This window comes from Podarcis filfolensis (assembly GCF_964270895.1).
Source record: "Podarcis filfolensis genome assembly, chromosome: 16".
Classification (NCBI taxonomy): domain Eukaryota; kingdom Metazoa; phylum Chordata; class Lepidosauria; order Squamata; family Lacertidae; genus Podarcis; species Podarcis filfolensis.
Window position 1 is genome coordinate 27,091,783 of NC_139620.1, and position 22,124 is coordinate 27,113,906.

The window sequence follows — 22,124 nt, forward strand, 5'->3', positions numbered from 1 at the left end:
CCTTGGAAGTCGAATGGGATCTGTATATATATATCCGTTCGACTTCCAAAACATTCAGAAACCAAAGCACGGCTTCTGATTGGCTGCAGGGAGCTCCTGCAGCCAATTGGAAGCTGCAGAAGCCGAGTTGGATTTTCAGGTTCCAAAGAACGTTCGCAAACCAGAACACTCACTTCTGGATTTGCGGCGTTTGGGAGCCAAAACGTTCAAGAACTAAGCTGTTCGAAAACCAAGGTACAACTGTGTATACTGTCGTTAACCAGCACTACAAAAAGGGTTTTCGCAGATTTTCTTAAAATCTTCACTGGCACAGAAGATACATCAGTCCATGTTGCTCATTCCAAAGAAATAGTTTTATTTATATATTTTTTCATAAATTTATTTCATGCCCTTGTCTTGCCAGGATTTCATTATTTCCTTCACACACATAATGAAACCAACACTTTTTCATGTTTGCATTTTGCAAAAGCTCTAACCTCTACAGTGTTTATTAAATGATGCGCGCCAACGAAGCTGCCTTGCTGCTTCTGTGATTTTTCTTCGGCGTGGCCCCGCAAGCAGAGCAGGTTCGGGAGAGGCAGCTGCCTTGCTAAGGCTGTAGCAAACATGCAGACAAGGATGCCCTGCGGCAGGAAAAGGCATTCGATAAGGCAACGAGTCTCCACCTGGTGTACAAAGATGGCTGCCTCCCATCATCCCAACAAACCCCACTACCTCCTGGATCCTGAAATCGGGGATCAGAGACATCAGTAGGAGAGGGGCGCGATGAAAGCAGTCAAGGCTCTGTCAGTGGAGCATGAGACTCTATCACAGGGTCGTGGGTTGGAGTCCTACATTGGGCAAAAGATTCCTGAATTACAGGGGGTTGGACCAGACGACCCTAGTGGTCCCTTCCAACTTTACAATTCTATGATTCCATGGCCCACAAGGCACTTTCTCAGAGAATTCTGAGGCAGGGAGCCATGATTAACACCCCCACCACACCACACCACACCCCAGCCTTGTTTGGAGCAGAGTTTCTCCCCACCCCCAGCCCTATTGGTGCATGGTGGTGGATACCTTACTGTGATAGGATCTCTGAAGCTACCTCAGTAATACTTGAATCCAATGGGATCCAATGGGAATAGGGACCGTTCCGGCATTTCGGACTATAATGTGCATTGTACAGTCAGTAGCTCCTAAGGAAACCAAGCCTTATGAGGAACGGTTGAAGGAGTTGGGTATGTTGGAACCTGGAAAAGATGAGACTAAGAGGAAATATGACAGCCATCTTCAAATATCTCAAGGGCTGTCACATGGAAGAGGGAACAGCTTGTTTTCTCCTGCTGTGGAGGGTAAGACTCAAATCAATGGCTTCACGTTGCAAGAAAGGAGATTCCGACTAAACATTCGGAAAAAACTTTCTGACAGACTTCCACAAGAGGTGGTGGACTCTCCTTCCTTGGAGGGTTTTCAGCAGAAGTTGGATGGCCATCTGTCATGGATGCTTTAGCTGAGATCCTTGCATTGCAGGGCGGTTGGACTAAATGGCCTCTGTGATCTATTGCAAATCCTACCATTCTGTGATTCTAGCTATATGATTGTCCTGACATGGGACTTATCAAATGAAAATGTTGCAGCCTTAAATGGAGGGACAAGGTTTTAATGCCTGCTGGGAAACAGCAGAAGGAGCAGTAAAAGAGTGAGAGCCAAGGGAGGTGGGGAGAAGAAACACTGGCAGCATGACCATCCATAGAAGAAGCTGGAGAAAGAGAGAGACCATGTTGTCACCATCATGGCAGCTAAAAGAGGGACACCTCCGCTCAGTCTGCAGGCTTCAGCCAGTCTCTGAAGCACATCGTCAAGAAAACTAACAGCTACAGAGATACATCACGATTCTTCTGGCTATTGGCAGGGCACTTGTGGGACTGACACCGAAATCAAAAGTCTGGGAATCATCAAAGGTCGTTTTGTACCATAAAACAGGGAAAAGGTTGGGCGGCTCATATATAAAAACCCAACAAATCTAGCGACGAAATTAAAGGAAATCCAAAGGCAGAGAGGCACAAGCAAGAGTTATTTGAGGTAGTTACTGCTCTGAGTGAAGGAAGGAGGAGAAATTATTCCGGGTGGCCACACGGGAGCACTACAGGCACAGCTACTGCTCAGAGAACTTGCAAGGAACTCAACAAAGCAGCAGTAACAGGCAGTTAAAGCAAAATATGCCTGTCCAACCAGTAGGAGGATCCAGCCCATGCAACATCTACAGGGCACAACAGGGAAATTTCTAGAAAGAGAAAATAAAGCATCCTTACCCCCCCAGTCCCTTGACACAGCTTAGGGGGTGGGGGTGGGACACTGGCAGAATAGCTCAAGCAAACTTAAAGGAGGAAAATCTACCACGATCGCTTAATAAAAAAAGAATCCAGTGCACGATGGAAGTTCTTTCAAGGTTCCGTATTAATTCACTTTTTAAACTCGGAGTGAAGTAGCCAGGACTTTTCTCAGAAGGATCTCTAGCAGGGGTTTGCGGAATAGTTTCTATATTTTAACACACTTTCTGTCAAAAAAAGATGCCCCAGGCATGTTAATACATGTCAAAGAGGCAGCCCATTCATAGATCAGGGTGTGTGTTTGTGTGTGTGGGTTTCTCCTAAACAAAACTGCTCAATACATTTGGCTATCAATACATTTGGGCATCGATTAAAGCGCAGGTGGGTTTTCCCTCCTCATGAATCAATTTCACGTTTATAAAATGGTCCCCAAAGCAACACCCTAGAATAGTGCGTTGCTCCCCATAACTGACCAAGCCTGGCAGCTGATAGATCAACATTTTAGGGTTCAAATTCCAAACTCTGGGCATTATTTCTTATACAATGTAAAAAACCCATTCTAAAACTGAAAACCCACTAAAAATCTTGGGAGCGGACATTTTCGTACAGGACTTTTAACGCGCAAATCAGTGTTTGAGAAACAGAGAAAATGTTCCATCCCACCTCACCACTCTAAACTGGCTTCAGCTGCAGCTTTTACCCCATAATGGGAATTTGGGGGTGCAGGTATGTGTGTGGAGGGATAGATCTGCCTGGTGGCACAAAACCAACTTTCTCTCCCCATGTCCCTGTCGTTCTCCTCCGTCCTTTGGGGGCTACAACATGGTGGACTTTGTTTCCTCGGAAAGGCTCCTGGACTCCTCATGAGTATGCGCTTTGAAGTTCCGTTTGTTGAATTCTTCAGAGATTTCCAGAAAGGATTTCCCTTTGGTCTCGGGGAGGAAGAAAGCGACATAGAGGGCAGCAGAGACGCAGACGGTGAAGAAGGGGACGTAGCAGTAATGGCCAAGGCCTTCCTGAGGGGAGAGAGAAGGAGAGGCCTTCAGTTTGTCTGTGATGCACACACAGCGAGCCATGTACTCAAACTTTTCTGAACAGTCCCCTCTGGTGCTGCTCAGTTTGCTCTGGGACTCCCTCCCACCCAAAGTGTCTGCAATGGTAGCTGCTTAAGGATTTGCATTTGCGGTCCTGATGGTCACCAACATAGGTAAAGGTAAAGGGACCCCTGACCATTAGGTCCAGTCGTGGCCAACTCTGGGGTTGCAGCGCTCATCTCGCTTTATTGGCCGAGGGAGCCGGTGTACAGCTTCCGGGTCACGTGGCCAGCATGACTAAGCCACTTCTGGCGAACCAGAGCAGTGCACGGAAACACCATTTACCTTCCCGCCAGAGCGGTACCTATTTATCTACTTGCACTTTGACGTGCTTTCCAACTGCTAGGTTGGCAGGAGCAGGGACCGAGCAACGGGAGCTCACCCCGTCGCGGGGATTCGAACCGCCGACCTTCTGATCGGCAAGTCCTAGGCTCTGTAGTTTAACTCACAGTGCCACCCGCGTCCCTGGCCACCAACTTAGACTGCTTCAAAAGAGGATTACAGTTAGACCAGGCACCCTCAACCTGCGGCCCTCCAGATGTTTTGGCCTACAACTCCCATGATCCCTAGCTAACAGGACCAGTGGTCAGGGATGATGGGAATTGTAGTCCAAAATATCTGGAGGGCCAAAGGTTGGGGGTGCCTGAGTTAGACAGTCCTTTTCCTTGGGGATAATTCAGACTGAAATTCCCACGTGTCCCAAAAGGTTATTTATGTGTGCCACTACTGCGGCCTATGTTTTGTTAGCCCCAAAATGGAAAATGATCCAGGTCCCAACTAAAGAAGAATGGCACCTTGCAGACTTAAAATATAGAAATTGTGTACACTTTAAAACGTTGGTAGCATTAAGATAAATTCAACAGTGTAAATGGGTTTTGATGGATGCAATAATGGAATACTGAATGGTTTAGTTTTTGTAAAATATGCAGGGATTTATGATATGCAAAATGAACCATGCAAAGAGAAGGGAAATCATTGATATTTTAAGGATGTTTCAATGAGTATTTTAAATTGTAAAAACAGAAAATTTAATTATATATATAAATATATAGTAAAGGTAAAGGGACCCCTGATCATTAGGTCCAGTCATGGCCGACTCTGGGGTTGCAGCGCTCATCTTGCTTTATTGGCCGAGGGAGCCGGCGTACAGCTTCCGGGTCATGTGGCCAGCATGACTAAGCCGCTTCAGGCAAACCAGAGCAGTGCACGGAAACGCCGTTTACCTTCCCACTGGAGCGGTTCCCATATATCTACTTGCACTTTGACATGCTTTCGAACTGCTAGGTTGGCAGGAGCAGGGACCGAGCAACGGGAGCTCACCCCACTGCGGGGATTCGAACCGCCAACCTTCTGATCAGCAAGCCCTAGGCTCTGTGGTTTAACCCACAGCGCCACCTGCGTCCCATATATATATATACATGCACATATTTAAAAAACGGTTTCGACAAATTCATGCAGGAGGAGACTGTCAAATCCGCTTAGTAGGATTGCAATGCAAATCGAAATTGGACAGAAAAGAGGAGTGGTGGCTTCAAATGAGTCTCTCCCACTTCCTATCCTGTCCCAACAGCATTGACCCATGGTTCAACCCAGCATGGCAGTCGGACGGACGGTGTTCGCTTACCACAAGGAAAGGAAACACCATGCCCACCAGGAACAAGTTGGCCCACAGCAGAGAACCACAGATCATGCAGGCAGCTGGGCGAGACACCTGGTCGAAAATCTCCATGGGCATAATCACCGTCACGCCGGCTAGGCAAATCAAACATATTTTTCATCACTTTCTCTCTGGAGCTGCAAGGGTCAAGATGTAATGGCAGGACACTAACATCTATCCAGATTGTGTGGGAGTGTTAATGGCGAGAGGCTCTAAAGCAGGCTTCCTCAAACTCAGCCCTCCAGATGTTTTGGGACTACAACTCCCATGATCCCTAGCTAGCAGGACCAGTGGTCAGAGATGAAGGGAATTGTAGTCTCAAAACATCTGGAGGGCTGAGTTTGAGGAAGCCTGCTTTAAAGAAATAAATCTTCAACGGGAGGGTGTTGAGCACAACAGAGTGGAGGGAAATGAGGCTCCTCCAGTATCACTTGCTCAATTTCTGCTGTACTCGCCTTCTCTTTGGAGTGTCTCCATAGCAATTGCTTTGGGCACCAAACTGAGAATCTCCATCGACAAGCACCAATCCTCATGGATGCTAAGGCTTCCAAACAAAACACCCACGTCATGTTGATGTGCGTGCCTGCTCTTGTTTCAGGTTGGACGTGAGCGCCCCAAAGCACAGCTTTCCAGGGAGGGAGTCCGCTCCGTTCTGACTCACCTGGCCCAATTCCAAAGCTCAGGATGTAGGCGAAGATGCAGGACATGCTCAGGTAAGGCATCCAGCTGTATTTGTCCTGCAAATCCAAGAAGGCAAAGTGTTATGTACTGAGTTGAATAGGATCCAAAAGGCAGCAGTCTGAATGGTCCTAGAACAATAGGGTCCAGAATGCAGCAGTCTGATTGGTCCTGGAACAATGCAGCAGTATGATTGGTCCGCAGGAGCTACCCAATCCAGCTCCAGGTGGAAGTGAATCCGCAACCTGATTGGCCTACAGGAGAATCCCAGAATTAGCCAATCACGTGCAGCCCATTGTGTAAATAATGTATATAAAGCAGACATTCTGGGGGAACTTTCATTCCTCACTACTATGAGCTGAATAAAGAGCATGAAATCCACACTCGACTCCGAGTATACTGTATTTCACAAAGGCAAAGGGGCTAGTGGAAAATTGTGTGGGAAACTGCAGTCAAAATCCAACAATTCTTGCTCGTTCATGAGTTTAGGAGCAAATGACCACAGAACTGTATTACTGATAGGCAAAGACTCAGCCCATAGAGATGTAATTGGAAGAGAGGGTTCTGTGTGATGTCATTTCCCCTCCTCTCCTGGGAGGGCTATGTCATTTCCTGTTCCTCTCCCACCCTCTCTCTTTCTTTGACAAATCATGCCTGAGACTGTTTCTACTGTGAATGAAAGTATTTAACCTGCACAATTTTACTGCTGCTGTGGCTGAGAACCAGTGCAAAGACTATGCGTAAGTAAATCTTGTTTTAAGCTTACTTCCACAGTCGGTTGTCTGATTTCTTGGTTAAGCAGGGCAAATGAGAAGGGGGAGTCAGTTCACTTCATAGCTGGACGTAATTGAAAGAAGGCTTCGCAGTCTACTCTGACATGCCTCAATTTTTCTCCCAAGCGTGGAACTTTTTATTATTAACATTTTATTTAAATCATTTCAGTTACAGGAAATAAAGTGATGAAAGAGAAGGAAAGAAAAGTGGGGGAAAACACACATTAATGCCTAAGGATGGAACTTTAAACTCTGTTCAACAGACACACAGGAGCACCTGGAGGGATAAATTGCTATTAATATATCCTCTCCTACCCATTAAAGGTAAGGGACGCGGGTGGCGCTGTGGGTTAAACCACAGAGCCTAGGACTTGCTGATCAAAGGTCAGCGGTTCGAATCTCCGTGACGGGGTGAGCTCCCATTGCTCGGTCCCTGCTCCTGCCAACCTTGCAGTTCGAAAGCACGCCAAAAAGTGCAAGTAGATAAATAGGTACCGCTCTGGCGGGAAGGTAAACGGCGTTTTCGTGCGCTGCTCTGGTTTGCCAGAAGCGGCTTAGTCATGCTGGCCACATGACCCGGAAGCTGTATGCCAGCTCCCTCGGCCAATAAAGCGAGATGAGCGCCGCAACCCCAGAGTCGGCCACGACTGGACCTAATGGTCAGGGGTCCCTTTACCGTTACCCATTAAAACCCATTCCACAGAGTCGGACTCGTATTTGGGTCCTGCTCAGCCTCTCCTTCAAGAGCTCAGTTACCTGCAGAGACAGGGCCACCATGAAGACAATGGCCCACACAGACATGAGACTGTATCCGCCCATCACCAGCTTCCTTCGTCCGACATGCTCAATGATCAGATTCTGGAGAAAAGCAACACAGGGAAGTTACCGCCAGGAGGACCCTCACGCTAAGCCTGCCCCAAAGCAACGGGGAGTTGGTCTCACGGCAGATCTAATTATTATTTGTATTGTTATTGTTGAGTTCATATACCGCCCTATACTTGGAGGTCTCAGGGAGGTTCACAGAAAAGATCACAATATACATAACCAGAATAAAAACAACAGCACACTACACAAACAGATCAAACAAAGGCCTGGTTAAAAAGGAACATTTTTGCTAAAGGTGTGTAATGAAGGCGCCAGGCGAACTTCCCTGGGGAGAGCATTCTGCGGGGAGCCACTGCAGAGAAGGCCCCGTTCTCATGTTGCCACCCTCCGGACCTCTTGAGGAGGCACACGAAGGAGGGCCTCAGAAGAGGATCTCAGGGTCTGGGTAGGTTCATATAGAAGGAGGTAGTTCTTAAGGTATTGCGGCCCTGAGCTGTTTAAGGCTTTAGAGGTCAAAACCAGCACTTTGAATTGGGCCTAGAAACTAATTGGTAGCCAGTGCAGTCGGACCAGAATCACACTCAAATCCTGGTTAACACTCTTAATTGTAAAAAATAAAAGGAGGGAGGGGAGGGGAGGCCATTTGATGGCTCTGCAGACAGACACCACGCACACACACACACACACACACACACACACACACACCTGTCACCCCTGCTTTCTGCTAGCAGGATGGATTCAAAGTTCTTCCCTTTGTCTGTCCTGAGTTTCACAGCTAGCTATGAACAAGAGGGTCACTTTATCTCTCCCTCTTTCCATTTCCCCCCATACCACATGAAACTTACGCAGTTCCATCATGTCCCTCTTCTCGGCCTTGTCCCTTTAAAGCGCTGCAACCTTTTATCGCTCCACCCCCTTCATCACCCTCGCTGCCCATTTCTGAACATTTCCCAGCTCAATAGTACCCATTTTGAGGTGAGGCCAACAGAACTAGGTGTGTGAGAGAAGGCAGACACCTGTCCGGAAGCTCCCCCTCCCCCAGAAATGGCTCCCCACTTCACCGCTCAGAGATAACCCCCCCACACACAAAGCAAAGGGTCCAAGCGCTCTCCGTCGCTGCCTATCGGACAACCCAGTATTTTGGGGAGGGGAGCAGCAGAAAGAAGCGGGTTGCTGCCGAAGGGCAGCAGAGATTCTCACACAAGTCATGGCGGTGATCAGCTCGCAGCTGCCTGTGCCGATTATGCTGTACTGGATCTTGTCGTAAGGGATCCCGGCCTCTTGGAAAACGGTCGAGGCATAGGAGTACATCTGGGGGACACAAAGGGAGATGGAGGAAGGATGAATGGAGAGCTGCAGGGCTCCGGTTTCGCTGTAGACACACACAGGAAGGAGAGGCAGAACCCAGGAGGGGAAGAAGGGATAGTGGGTGGTGGTAGGGGTGAGCATATTTTTGTAAGCCTCTCTCCAAAGAGCACCTCCTGTTCTTCACAACCCCCAGACCTGTGCTGTGTGGGTCAAGGACGGCCAGGCACACCAAGGGACCCCTCATCCTTACACCAGGGGCAGGGTTCATTAAGGTAAAGGGACCCCTGACCATTAGGTCCAGTCGTGACCGACTTGGGTTGGGGTGCTCATCTCGTTTTATTGGCCGAGGGAGCCGGCGTACAGCTTCCGGGTCATGTGGCCAGCATGACAAAGCCGCTTCTGGCAAACCAGAGCAGTGCACGGAAACGCCGTTTACCTTTCCACCGGAGTGGTACCTATTTATCTACTTGCACTTTGACGTGCTTTCGAACTGCTAGGTTGGCAGGAGCAGGGACCGAGCAACGGGAGCTTACCTTGTTGCGGAGATTCGAACTGCTGACCTTCTGATTGGCAAGTCCTAGGCTCTGTGGTTTAACCCACAGTGCCACCCGCGTCCCCTCCTGTTCTTACACAACCCCCAGACCTGTGCTGTGTGGGTCAAGGATGGCCAAATCCTCCCAGAGTCCAGCCTGGCTCATAACGCCTTTGACAAGCCCACCAGAAGGGTCTCCTTTCTTCTGGAGCCCGGCACTTTTGGGTAGCTCCTGCCTGGCGCTGGCCAAAGACCTGAACTGGCACCCCCCCCCCACCAGTGGCATAGCGTAGGTTGCCAGTGCCCGGGGCCACGTGGCGGGAAACAGGTGGAGTATGCATGCACATTTGGGTGTCTGAGTCGCCCAGGAGATCTCAGCTGTATAGATGAGTTGTTCCATTGTCTGGAGAGGTCACTTCCTGGTTGAAATGTTGCACCCCTAGTTTTGCACCTGGGGCAACCGCCTCTGTGGCCTCCCCATGCTATGCCACTGCCCCCAACCCCGCCAATACTCAAGCTGATTCCCTCCCTGCCTTCTCCTCCCTGTCCCGTCACTCACAGAGTCGTTGCCGCAGAGCTGCATGGCGCTGCTGAGGAAGATGATGGTGATGAGCTGCCACCGCACAGCCGGGTCCCTGAAGAGTTCCCAGGGGGCCTTGGCTGTCACCCCTCGGAGGGCCGCCTGCTCGGCCAGGAGCTCCTTCATCTCCCCGCCCAGGTCGTCGCTGCCCCGCAGCTTCTGCAAAGCTGGAAGAGGCAAGAGGGGCAACTTCAGGGCTGCAAGCATGAAGATGGAGCGTTCAAACTCCAGGAGATGCTCAGAGTTTTATTAGGGATTCCAAACATACTCTGAGCACCTGTTGAGTTCCTGGAGCTTGGGGTGAGCTTGAAAGCAAATTAGGAAGGCAGCCCACAAACGGCATGCAATAGCAGGGTTATGGGAAACAGCTCAAGCTGCTCTTGTTTCTCCTATGGGAGGAACCATGCACCATCCCCTATGGATCTTCCCTTAAACCAGGGTTTCCCAAACTTGGGCCTCCAGATGTTTTTGGACTACAACTCCCATCATCCCTACCTAGCAGGGCAAGTGGTCATGGATGATGGGAGTTGTAGTCCAAAATTAGATGGAGACCCAAGTTTGGGAAACCTTGCCTTAAACATACACATGAGTAGCGATTATTTATACAGGGTGAAGCCTGCCCTTTTGGATCAAGACCAGGCCAGACTGGAACCCACAGCCTTTGGAATGCAAGCAAACAAGGAACTCGATGAAACAGGAGAACCAGAAAGCAGTTTTGTCTTGAGCTGGGTTTTTTTAAAAAAGCAAGGAGAAGCACTGAGCACACCCACCACAGATGCAAGATTCCTCATCTCCTCGGTCGATCAATAGGTACCGGGGGCTTTCCGGGGCCCAGGGCAGCAAGACCAGCTGGATCAGAGCAGGCACTGCATTGCTGGCCAGGAGCAGAGGCCAGCTTTCCTCCGCCCCTAAAATTTCTCTGCATTAAAAATACAGAATTGTGTGAGCAGAACCTTTCTGAGCCGGCAGTTTGGGCCTTGCCAAGTCAAATGTGCGTATTTATTTTTTCTGTTTATGTCTGCTTGTCACTTTTTGCACACAGAACAGTGACCCCAAAGCAACTTAAAACATTAAAACCCCATATAAAGAAATGATAAAATGAAAGATCTGCAGCTCAGAGGAAGAAGGCCCCGATTTCAATCCCAAATGGCATGTCCAGGTAGGGTTTGAGAGAGACTCTCTGCCTGAAACTCTGGAAAGCTGCCAGTCCGTGTAGACAATGCTGAGCTAGATGGAGCCAGGGTCAGACTCAGCAGAACACAGCCCCTTATAAGCATAATACTAGCCCCACCCCAGCTTCTTTCTCTGTGCCCCAGGAAGGGCTTAAAGTAGCTGCTCAGCATCCAATTGCCATTCTGGGCAAAGATGCTACAGATCATTATGAGACCAAGTAGCCAGGATTGCTGTGTTTGGAGTAAACCCTTTGCTGCAAGAGATGCAGAGGTTTGCTGTGGCCTTGCTGATTTCTTTCTTCTTTTTTTAGGGGGGGTGGAAAGAGGATGGTACCGCCCCCAACAGCATCCCCAGGATGCCCCTTTTAGCCTCACCTCAGTCCAACCACCTGTCCCATCACCAACCCCAGGGCCGTGAAGGATGCAGACGTCAGGGCCACGGCTCCACGGAGCTCCTTGGGGGCGCTTTCTCCCAGGTACATGGGCTGGATGTTCATGCTCACGCCTGGCCAGGAGGAGAGACAAACAAGGATCAGGAATGTGGCAGTGCTCCAATTTATAGTCGTTCGTCATTCCCCCCCACGCACACACAGAGAGACTCCAGGCCGGCTGGGACTGGTCAAATGACATTTATTTATACCCCTGCCTGCAGAAACAACAGTAACTTTCTCCAAGTTCTAACCTTTGCCCATACTCGCCTGTCGTCTCCTCCTTCTCCGCACCAGCCTCGCATCTCGTCCTAATGTTTCCCCTCTCTTGCCCCCAAACTATCAACTTCGTTTATTGCTCTAGGAATGTTCAAAGGTGAGGGAGGCACTTGCCTCCCAGCCCCCCCCCCACTTGCTTTCCTTACATCCAGCCAATTATCATGCCCCTTCCATCGTCTCTGCTCCAGGCTAAACATAACCAACTCCTTCAACCGTTCCTCATAAGGCCTGGTTTCAAAACCCTTCATCATCTTGGTCGCCCCTCGGCTACACACCTTCCCACTTGTCAATACCCTTCTTAAATGGTGGTGCCCAGAACTGGACACGGTACTCCAGGTGTGGTCTGACCAAGGAAGAATAGAGCACGACTATTGTGGGTTAAACCACAGAGCCTAGGACTTGCTGATCAAAAGGTCGGCGGTTTGAATCCCCGCGACGGGGTGAGCTCCCGCTGCTCGGTCCCTGCTCCTGCCAACCTAGCAGTTTGAAAGCACGTCAAAGTGCAAGTAGATAAATAGGTACCGCTCCGGCAGGAAGGTAAACGGCGTTTCTGTGCGCTGCTCTGGTTCGCCAGAAGCAGCTTTATCATGCTGGTCACGTGACCCGGAAGCTGTACGCCGGCTCCCTCGGCCAATAAAGCGAGATGAGCGCCGCAACCCCAGAGTCGGCCACGACTGGACCTAATGGTCAGGGGTCCCTTTACCTTTACCTATTACTTCCCTTAATCTGGACACTATACTTCTGCTGATGCAGCCTAAAATAGCACTTGCTTTTTTCCTGCTGCATCACATTAAGCTGGTGGTCTACTAAGTCCCCTAGACCATGCACAGGTGTGAAGCCAGCTGTCCCCCATCCTATATTTGTGCCTCTGATTATTTCTTGCTAAGTGTAGAACTTTATATTGGTCCCTATTGAAATTAATTTTGTTAGTTTTGGCCCAATTCTCCAATCTGTTTTCAGGGAATATCGAATCCCAATTCTGTCTTCTGTGGCATTAGCTACCCCTCCCAGTTTGGTGCTGTCTGCAAATTTGATAAGCATCCCCTCAATTCCTCAATCCAAGTCATTTATTAAGATGTTGAAAAACGCCAGGCCTAGGACAGAACCTTGAAGCACCCCAGTTGGCCCTGCTTCTCGGGATGACAAAGAGCTGGCAGAGAAGGATCTGCTCACATGGATCCCTGGGCTGAAGACTTAAGGGCTGCCTGGTTATCCTTCAGTTGGTTAGACGCTTGCCAGATTCGCACACAGTCCCCATTTTCAGTGGTGTGGCCTGCAGGGAACCTTGAACTCGCCCGCTCCCCCTTACCTACCAGAATTGATTCCTGCAAGAAATCGGCTCAGCAAGATCATTTCAAAGGATTTGGCCATCTGGCTGAATCCCACCAACACCGCAGCCAAGACCACAAACAAGTTGTTCAGCAGTAAAGATTTCTTCCTTCGGAGAAAGGAAGAGGGATAAAAGGTGAAATATACTCAGAGTCGAGAGTGGATTTCATGCTCTTTATTCAGCTCATAGTGGTGAGGAGGAATAGAAGTTCCTCCAGAATGCCTGTCTTTTATACATTATTTACACAATGGGCCCCATGTGATTGGCTAATTCTGGGATTCTGCTGTAGGCCAATCAGGTTGCGGATTCCCTTCCACCTGGAGTTGGATTGGGTGGCTCCTGTGGACCAACCAGACTGCTGCATTCTGGATCCTATTGTTCTAGGACCAATCAGACTGCTGCATTCTGGATCCTATTGTTCTAGGACCAATCAGACTGCTGCCTTTTGGATCCTATTCAACTCAACTGCCTTTTGGATCCTACTCCCCTCATGCGCTGGTTTTGGCACAGTGACTTTCCTTGGTCAACACTAAGTTCCGACCTCCATGTGACACCTCCTGCCTTGGCCAACCCTAACAGCCCCCCTCCCTTCAGGATCAGGCCTGCCCTTCCCTGGCTCATAAAACCAGCTGCACCCGCATGCCCCCCCCCCCAGCAGAAGGGAAAGCTGCCTGGAACGCCCAGTTCTTCCCAGGGAGATGAATGTCAGTCTTGGCAGGAGGAGATAATGCGGGTGTGAATGGTTCTTGGACTTTGGGTGAACTCCACAGCTATCATCCAAAGCAAGCAGAGAAAGCCTCAGTGAGTGGGCTATACTGGGACCAGCACCCAGATCTCTCACCTGGGCTTTGCCAATACTCACCCCCCCCCAAAAAAAACAACAACAACAACCCAGGTCACTTGGAATCAGGCTAGGTTGATTGGAACAGGATTCGTTTCAGTTTAATAACTGGTTTAATTACATGTAACTGATCAATTGAGGGACTGAGATGCTGGCAGTAAAAAGTTCAACGTCTAAAACGCAGGCTGCGTGAGTTCTGCAATAGCCACCCCCACCCCTCCCGGATTTACGTACAGTGGTACCTCAGGTTGCATACGCTTCAGGTTACAGACTCTGCTAACCCAGAAATAGTGCTTCAGGTTAAGAACTTTGCTTCAGGATGAGAACAGAAATCGGGCTCTGGCGGCGCGGCGGCAGCAGGAGGCACCATTAGCTAAAACGGTGCTTCAGGTTAAGAACAGTTTCAGGTTAAGAACAGACCTCCGGAACGAATTAAGTACTTAACCTGAGGCACCACTGTATAAGCTAAACAAGCTAAAGCCAAGGGTCCTACTCTCTTGGGTGCCCCCCCCAAAAAAATTAAAGTGAAAAAACAAAACCTGGATGTACAATTCCAAAATTCTTAATTGTATTTCAGTTCAACAATTACTTTGTAATTACAGAGAGGAGCTGAGGGAGGTCTTTGGGGCGATGGGAGGGAGGGTTTGAGGGGGTGGGGGAAAAGGGGAGAAAATAAAGAATATGACATGTTTTGATGTGTTGTTATGTTGAAATTCCTAATGAAAACATTTTTAAAAATTACATTGATAAAAGACATATTTTGTTATGTGCAAATGGCTTTGGATACCTATTAGGTCCATAAATGACCATATAGCATATACCGTATTTTTCGCTCCATAGGACGCACCGGACCATAGGACGCACCTAGTTTTAGAGGGGGAGAAGAAGAAAAAAAAAATTCCCTCCCTCTCTGCGCAGCACCCCTTCAGCGAAGCGGTAGGAGAAACGGAGCCCCTTCCATTTCTCCTCCCGCTTCGCTGAAGGGGCGCTGCGCAGAGAGGGAAAGCTGCACAGCACCTCTCCAGCGAAGCGAAGCCAGGAGAGCAAGAGGGATTGGTGCACACCACAAGGCGCGCACACATTTCCCCTTAATTTTTGGAGGGGGGAAAGTGCGTCTTATAGAGCGAAAAATACGGTATTCAACACAAAAAACAGCGACTATTTGTTGTTGACAAAGGACAGCTGGACATATAAAGGGCCCCATTACCTTCAGTAGCTTAGGGCCTCATCAGACCTAAATCTGGTCCTGCCCTCCACCAACAGACTGACATAGGGCCGGGTCCCCCATGGGGCGTCAGCAGCTGAAAATGGTTGTGAGTCTTAGCCCACCGCAGCAGAAATCTACAAGGCGCCTCCTCACCTTCCCAGTTTAATGGCCATGGGGCCTGCGAGGAGGGCTCCCACGAGCCCCCCCAAAGGATAGAGGGAGACCACAGAGGACCAGATCAAGGTGATCACCTTCCCCTCCAGAGGGCTGCCCGTCCGCTCCAGCCACGTCTCATTTGTGAAGCTCTGGATGTACTGAAATGTGAAAAGGCTGAAGTCACATTGGGAGAAAACAAACAACAGTCTTTCTACAGGTGCTGCATGCGACATATCATTTTTCCAGGACCTAATGTGGTGAGTACTGGATGGGGAGGAGAGACCTCCAGGTTCAAATCCCACTCACAGTCACCTTGCACCAGTCGCTCTTGCTGAGCCTGGTCTACCTCGCAAGGCTATTGTTGTGGCAAAATCAGGGTGGGGAGCCACATATGCCACCCCGAGGAGGAAAGTGAGGATGCAGACACAGCCAACACGCTGCAAAATACTCAGGAGGGGAGGTGTACAAAACACACAAGAGCAAAGGAGCCTTCCCGAAAAATTACATTCACCCCTAAGGAAAGAAACCTCTCTCTGTCCGGCTTCACGGCACCCTAAAAGAAAAAATGCTGAGAGAGGGGGCCAGCCCCACTTGCTGCCTCAGTCTGTGAACCCGTGGCAAGTTAACAGGATCACAGGGCAATTACAGTGGTACCTTGGTTCTCAAACGCCGAAAACCCGGAAGTAAGTGTTCCGGTTTTCGAACCTTTTTCAGAAGCCGAACGTCCAATTGGCTATTGTTTCTGGGGCGCCTGCACCAATCAGAAGCTGTGCCTTGGTTTTCGAACATTTCGGAAGTCAAACGGCTTCCGGAACGGATTAGGTTTGGCGCTTTTGTTTTTGCTACTTATTTTGCGTTTTTGTTTTTGAGGCTTTTTTGGTTAATTTGTTTTTGTGACTGTGTGGAACCCAGTTCAGCTATTGATTGATTGTGTGACTGCGGAAATGGATAAGAGCCCCCCATCCAAACGATGACTATCATCAGAGCAGGTAAGAAAAAAAAATAGTTTAAATTTTTACCATCTACAATGCTGTCTTATTTATTTTATAGTACAGTACATTGATTATTGCTTTCATTTTCTGGATCAATGGTCTCGTTAGATAGTAAAATGCATGTTAAATTGCTGTTTTTTAAAAAAGTCTGGAACGGATTAATCCGTTTTGCATTGCTTTCTATGGGAAAGTGTGCCTTGGTTTTGGAACGCTTTGGTTTTGCAACGGACTTCCTGAATGGATTAAGTTTGAGAACCAAGGTAACCACTGTAAATATAACCCCAGGAAACAAAAATGCTTCATCAACAGACGTGATGACCCTAGAACCCTCTAAACAGAGATGGCCTGCTCTCTGCTAACAGTTGGGGAAACTGGGATAAGTGTTGTCAGGTAAGGACTTACTGTGGTCGGGGCATTGATGATGGTGAGGTTGTATCCATACTGGAATGTGCCCCCAATTCCAGCAGCACAGACCGTCAGGATCAAGACCCGGCCTTGAAGCTGAGGGAAGACCCAGAAACATTCAGAAATGAATTGATAATGGATGAAAATATAGAGTTATAATATGTTAAGATACAGAGTTAAGATAAACGAAAGAGGGTAAGGATTTGCTGATTTGATTATTTAAATGGGAATACAAAAAGGGGAGGTGTGAGGAGGCCAAGGAAATAAGCTAATGAGTTTAAAGTTACAAAAAACGGATTTGTTTTTAATTCTTTTTTAGCTATTTGTCTTTTGTATTATTTTTATTCCTTTTTTTCTTTTTCATGTATTTTTCTATGTTCTCTTTTTTGTATTTTTTTCTTTTTATATGACCTTTTTTCATTTTGTAAACTTATGTTTTTGTAAAACTTCAATAAATATCTTTTTTTAAAAAAAAAACAGAAACATTCAGAAAATAAGGATGTTTCCTTATTTATTTGGTTTTCAACATACAATAACATTCTGCATGCAACACACAACTGAGGAGCACCAAATAGAACAATATAAATTTCCTAATACTGTATAGCAATGATTTATAAAACAAGACATTTCACATTAAGTGCCCAGTCACTGAAAGTCACCTATGCAACACAGTGGTTCATCTTAGAACATGGTTGTGCTAAGACTCCACTGGGAACAATTACTTCCAGGGTACGGCCCAAAAGAAAAAAAAGGAAATTGATTGACAGCGAGGCAAATGCACTGAACTGAAGCAGCTTCAGATGTCTGGGGAGATTGAAAGAATATAATATCAAGGGCAGATTTTCATTTAATCCTTTATTTTTAATGAGGAATTTAAGATTGTAGGTCAAGTGGCTAATCGGGTAGGATAAGAATGTGATTATACTTTATAAAACCCTGAGTGAAGTTTTTGAAATGGGTCCAACCCAACGACAGCCAAAAAGTTAAAGAGAAGGAAACATGAGAAGGAATAACAATCATGGGCGTAGCCGCACACCCCGACTCCCCAAATCAAGTAAATAAATAAAAATACTTAACTAAAAGTAGAAAGATTTTGACAGATTTTTCTGAGCACTTGGGGTCAAAAGAAAGTAACTTTAAACAACTACAGTGGTACCTCAGGTTAAGTACTTAATTCGTTCCGGAGGTCTGTTCTTAACCTGAAACTGTTCTTAACCTGAAGCACCACTTTAGCTAATGGGGCCTCCTGCTGCCGCCGCGCTGCCGGAGCACAATTTCTGTTCTTATCCTGAAGCAAAGTTCTTAACCTGAAGCACTATTTCTGGGTTAGCAGAGTCTGTAACCTGAAGCGTATGTAACCTGAAGCGTATGTAACCCGGGGTACTACTGTATTGCTGAGAGATTTCATTCCGAATCTGCTAGACAGAGCCAAACATAGGATGGGTGGTATCCTGCCCCGTCCCCAACATAAATCCTGGCTACGCCCATGATAACAATGGAAGGCACATCAATGGCTTTTGAAGAACAAATATGACTGGGTCTGGGATACTGTGTCATAGAATCATAGAACTGTAGAATTGGAAGGGAACCAAAGGGCCTTCTAGCCACAGATATTGTGGAGTAGGAAAAGGTTGACCAGAATGATCAAAAGGGTTGCAGCGTTTGTGGCTTTTCAGTTCAGAGAAAAGTAAGAGGCGTCACGATAGGAATTTTAAATTATGCCTGACATGGAGAAAGCAGATAGAGAAAATCTTTCTTCTACTGTGGCCAGTTTGAATTATGGTGTTGGAGGAGACTCTTGAGAGTCCCATGGACTGCAAGAAGATCCAACCGATCCATTCTGAAGGAAATCAGCCCTGAGTGCTCACTGGAAGGACAGATCCTGAAGCTGAGGCTCCAAGACTTTGGCCACCTCATGAGAAGAGAAGACTCCCTGGAAAAGACCCTGATGCTGGGAAAGATGGAGGGCACAAGGAAAAGGGGACGACACAGAGTGAGATGGTTGGACAGTGTTCTCGAAGCTACCAGCATGAGTTTGACCAAACTGCGGGAGGCAGTGGAAGACAGGAGTGCCTGGCATGCTCTGGTCCAGGGGGTCACGAAGAGTCGGACACGACTAAACGACTAAACAACAACAAACTGCAGCCCGTGTTTTGTTAGCCCCCAAATGGAAAACAAGCGAGGTCCCAACCAAAGAAGAATGGCAACTTAAGCTGATGGAATAGGCGCAGCTTGCGGACTTAACATATAGAATAAGAGAACAAGAAGAACATACGTTTGGAGAAGACTGGAAAATGTTTATTGAATATATGGGGGGGATTGTGTACACCTGAAAATGTTGGCAGCATCAAGATAAATTCAACAGTGCAAATAAGTTTTGATGGCTGTAATAATGGAATACTGAATGGTTTAGTTTATGTAAAATATGCAGGGATTTATGATATGCAAAATGAACCATGGAAAGAGAAGAAGAGAAGTCATTGATATTTTAAGGATGTTTAAATGAGTATTCTAAATTGTAATACAGAAAATCTAATAAAAATTAGAGAGAACGAGAGAGAAGTCTTTCTCCTTTTCTTGGAGAAAGAATTCGGAAACATTCAACGAAGCTCAATGTTGGATGTTTCAGCACAAATAAAAGAAAGTCCTTTTTCGTGCAGTGCATAGACTGTAGAACTTGCTCCCAAAGGATGCAGTGACTGCCACAAACCCTACATGGCTTTAAGAATATTATTGGCCCAAAAATGGAAGCAAGAAGAGTTACCGACGATTGAAGAATGGAGGATGAAGTTAATGGACTATGCAGAATTAGATAAACTAACAGGAAGCATTCGAAACCGGTGAGACCAGAAATTCACGGAAGACTGGAGTAAATTTACAGACTATTTGAAAAGTAATTGTGAAGAACAGGCGACGTTCATAGGGTTGCAAGAAGTTTTGTGAGGAGTATTATTGGAAGTATTGTAAAAATGGAGAAGAGGGAGGATGATTTGTTAAGAGATGTAAAGGCAATACAAAGTTAAGAAATGCATAAGAAGTGGTTAAAACGGTGGATCATCAGAGGTGCTGATGGAAGTCTAAAAAGATTGTATAAGTGATTTGTGGTACATTTTATAATTTATATGTTAAAATTAATAAAAAATATTATTAAAAAAACAAAAAAACCAAATCTTACATGGCTTTAAAAGAGAATTAGGCAAATTTGTGAGAGGGCTAGCGACGGCTAGTAGTCATAATAGCTTAGCTCTGCCTTCATGGTCAGAGCAGTAAATGCTTGCTGGGAGTCACAGATGGGCAGAGTTGAGCTCAGGTCCTGCTTTTAACAGGCTTCTCACAGGAATCTGGATGTCCCTGCCCCCTAAGAACAGGATGCTGGACTAGATGAGTCCCCATTGGCCTGATCCAGCAGGCTGTTCTTTTCTTACATTTTATTTTAAAGTGTTTTCTTTTATCCCAAGATTATGTACCTGAAATCTACAACATGGTACAAATTTTGAGAGAAATGGGATGAAAGTTGGGCAGGGAATCTTTAATTTGGGACCATTGCAATTCCTCAGCGTAAACATAAGATAAAATCGTTCTAAACTGCTTTTACCAGTGGCATATAAGACATCACAGAGACTGAATAAAATATATACCAGGTGAGATAGTAAATGTTGGGAGTTGTGGGTAATAATAATAATAAAATTTTATTTATACACCGCCCTTCCCAGTTTAAAAATGAAATGCATACGCCCATTAAATTAAAGATTTTGGAAAAAGAGATTAACAATTTCATTGGTAACTCTTTAAAAAGAGTTTTGTTATCACTATTTCATTTATCCTTTTCAGGTTTATACATTTCACTAATTTTACAATCATCTTAACTTTTCAAAACTTGACTTCCTTCCCCCTCTTTCTTCGGTTCCTTAAATTTATTTTTAATATCTTCTGCATATCCAAATTAACATAATTTGCTCATTTATTCATCTACTTTAAATATATACTCTTACAAAACTGCAGGTTATTACAATAATCCTTCCAATACTCTTTTAAAGAGTTTTATTGGAACATTTGGAGGAACAAATCAAGAATAAGGAATTGACACAGAATTTAACAGTTACTGCCAATATGTTAATTGGCACTAAAATGGAGAAAATAAGGTGCCAGTAATTAGAAAAGAGTGCTGAGCAAAAATTTGGAAGTTTGGAAGTCTTGATGCAGAAGCTTCCTGGAGTGATTAGTTTAAGAAATGGAAGAGATAGAAGGGAAAATTTAGACATCAATTGAATTTAGAAAAAAGCAGATACAACAATAAAATTGGTGGATAACAGCTTTTCTAAGTGGCAGATAAAAATATTTAATCTTTATAGTCTTCTGCGATTTATGATATATTTGTTTACAGATTCCTGCATTTGGGCATGTTTCCAAATTTAATTTTTGGAGCGGCTGGTAGCTCCAGCCAGCCCAGCTGGGCTGGGCAGAAAGCATGGAAGGGACACCCCGCGCCGCCGGCCCCCACGCTTGTCCCCAGAGCTAGAGACAGCAGGCATGCCGGTTAGAGACGGAGGGGCTCCGGGTTGGAAGTCTCCGCCTCACCTGTCGCTGCCACTCGGCAGGGCACGCTGTGCCGGACCCTCCGGCGGCCTCCCGGGCCGTGCGCCTGGCGGGGCCACAAAGCGAGCCAAGGGGTCCTGGGCTGCCAGTCTGGGCAGGGGGCGAGAGGGCCGGGAGGGAGGACCCTTGCAAATATCCGATCGCCCGGGGGTTGCTAACTGTCGCCTCCCCCGCACCCCCCGCAGAGGAGCCCCGGAAGCGTGACGCAGCCCCCGCCCCAAGCGGTCCTAGCCAGGTGTGCGAGCGGGGCGGGGCCTCACCTGGCGGCGCGGTGGCTGCTGAGGCTGCGGGGCTCCGTCCGGCATCCTGCTCGGCCCGCCTCGGCTTTCCTCCTCGGCTCCCCGGCAGATGCCGGCCGGCTAGCAGGAGGGTGGGCGGGGACTCCGCGCTGGGCAGGGCTTCTTGGCTGGAGCTGAGCCCGGAGGCTCGTCGCGCAACGGGCGACTCTGAGCATGTGCAGAGTGCCTCTGGGAAAGAGGCCAGCGGGGCTAGCCCAGTGGGCGCCGGGATCCCCTTGCGGGGGACGGTATGGGTGGGGGGGATGGTCTCTGGCCTGGTCCCACCCACTACAGCATCCTTTGGGTGCTTTTTTCGCTGGAGGCGACCGGGAGGGTCGTGGGGGCCGCGTGGGGAGGGCTGGGCCGGCCACCCGGTCCTTCTGCGAACCGCGGATCGCTCCCCAGGTGTCTTTTCCTGAAGCCAGGCCAGCCCAGCCCCCAAAACGCGACAGCCCCCATTTAGCAGCTCTGGCTTTTGGGGGGGGTCCCTAAAAGGAACGGCCGAAGCTCTGCAACATAGCATTTGCTCTGCATGCAGAAGGTCCCCACAAGCAGCATCTCCCGTGGAGAGCTAGTGCTGCTGCCGGCCAGTGTAGACAACACTGTGCTAGATAGAGCAGCAAGACAATTGCATTTTGATTGCTGCACAGATCTCTGTTTTTTTGGGGGGGGGGAAGACTG

At 47.6% G+C, this 22,124-nt stretch overlaps 1 protein-coding gene across 1 annotated transcript; it reads right to left on the minus strand.

The window, feature by feature from the left end:
- Positions 1 to 331: 331 nt before the first annotated feature.
- SLC2A11 (solute carrier family 2 member 11) lies at positions 332 to 21,696 on the minus strand. The gene is given in 13 exon segments (XM_083590276.1): positions 332 to 3,328; positions 5,031 to 5,158; positions 5,725 to 5,800; positions 7,271 to 7,372; positions 8,540 to 8,650; positions 9,739 to 9,926; positions 10,530 to 10,678; positions 11,307 to 11,436; positions 12,952 to 13,076; positions 15,170 to 15,330; positions 16,567 to 16,665; positions 21,426 to 21,505; positions 21,508 to 21,696. Coding segments are annotated over 13 exon segments (1,662 nt in total). The 5' UTR covers positions 21,620 to 21,696; the 3' UTR covers positions 332 to 3,127.
- Between the last annotated feature and the right edge of the window lie 428 nt (positions 21,697 to 22,124).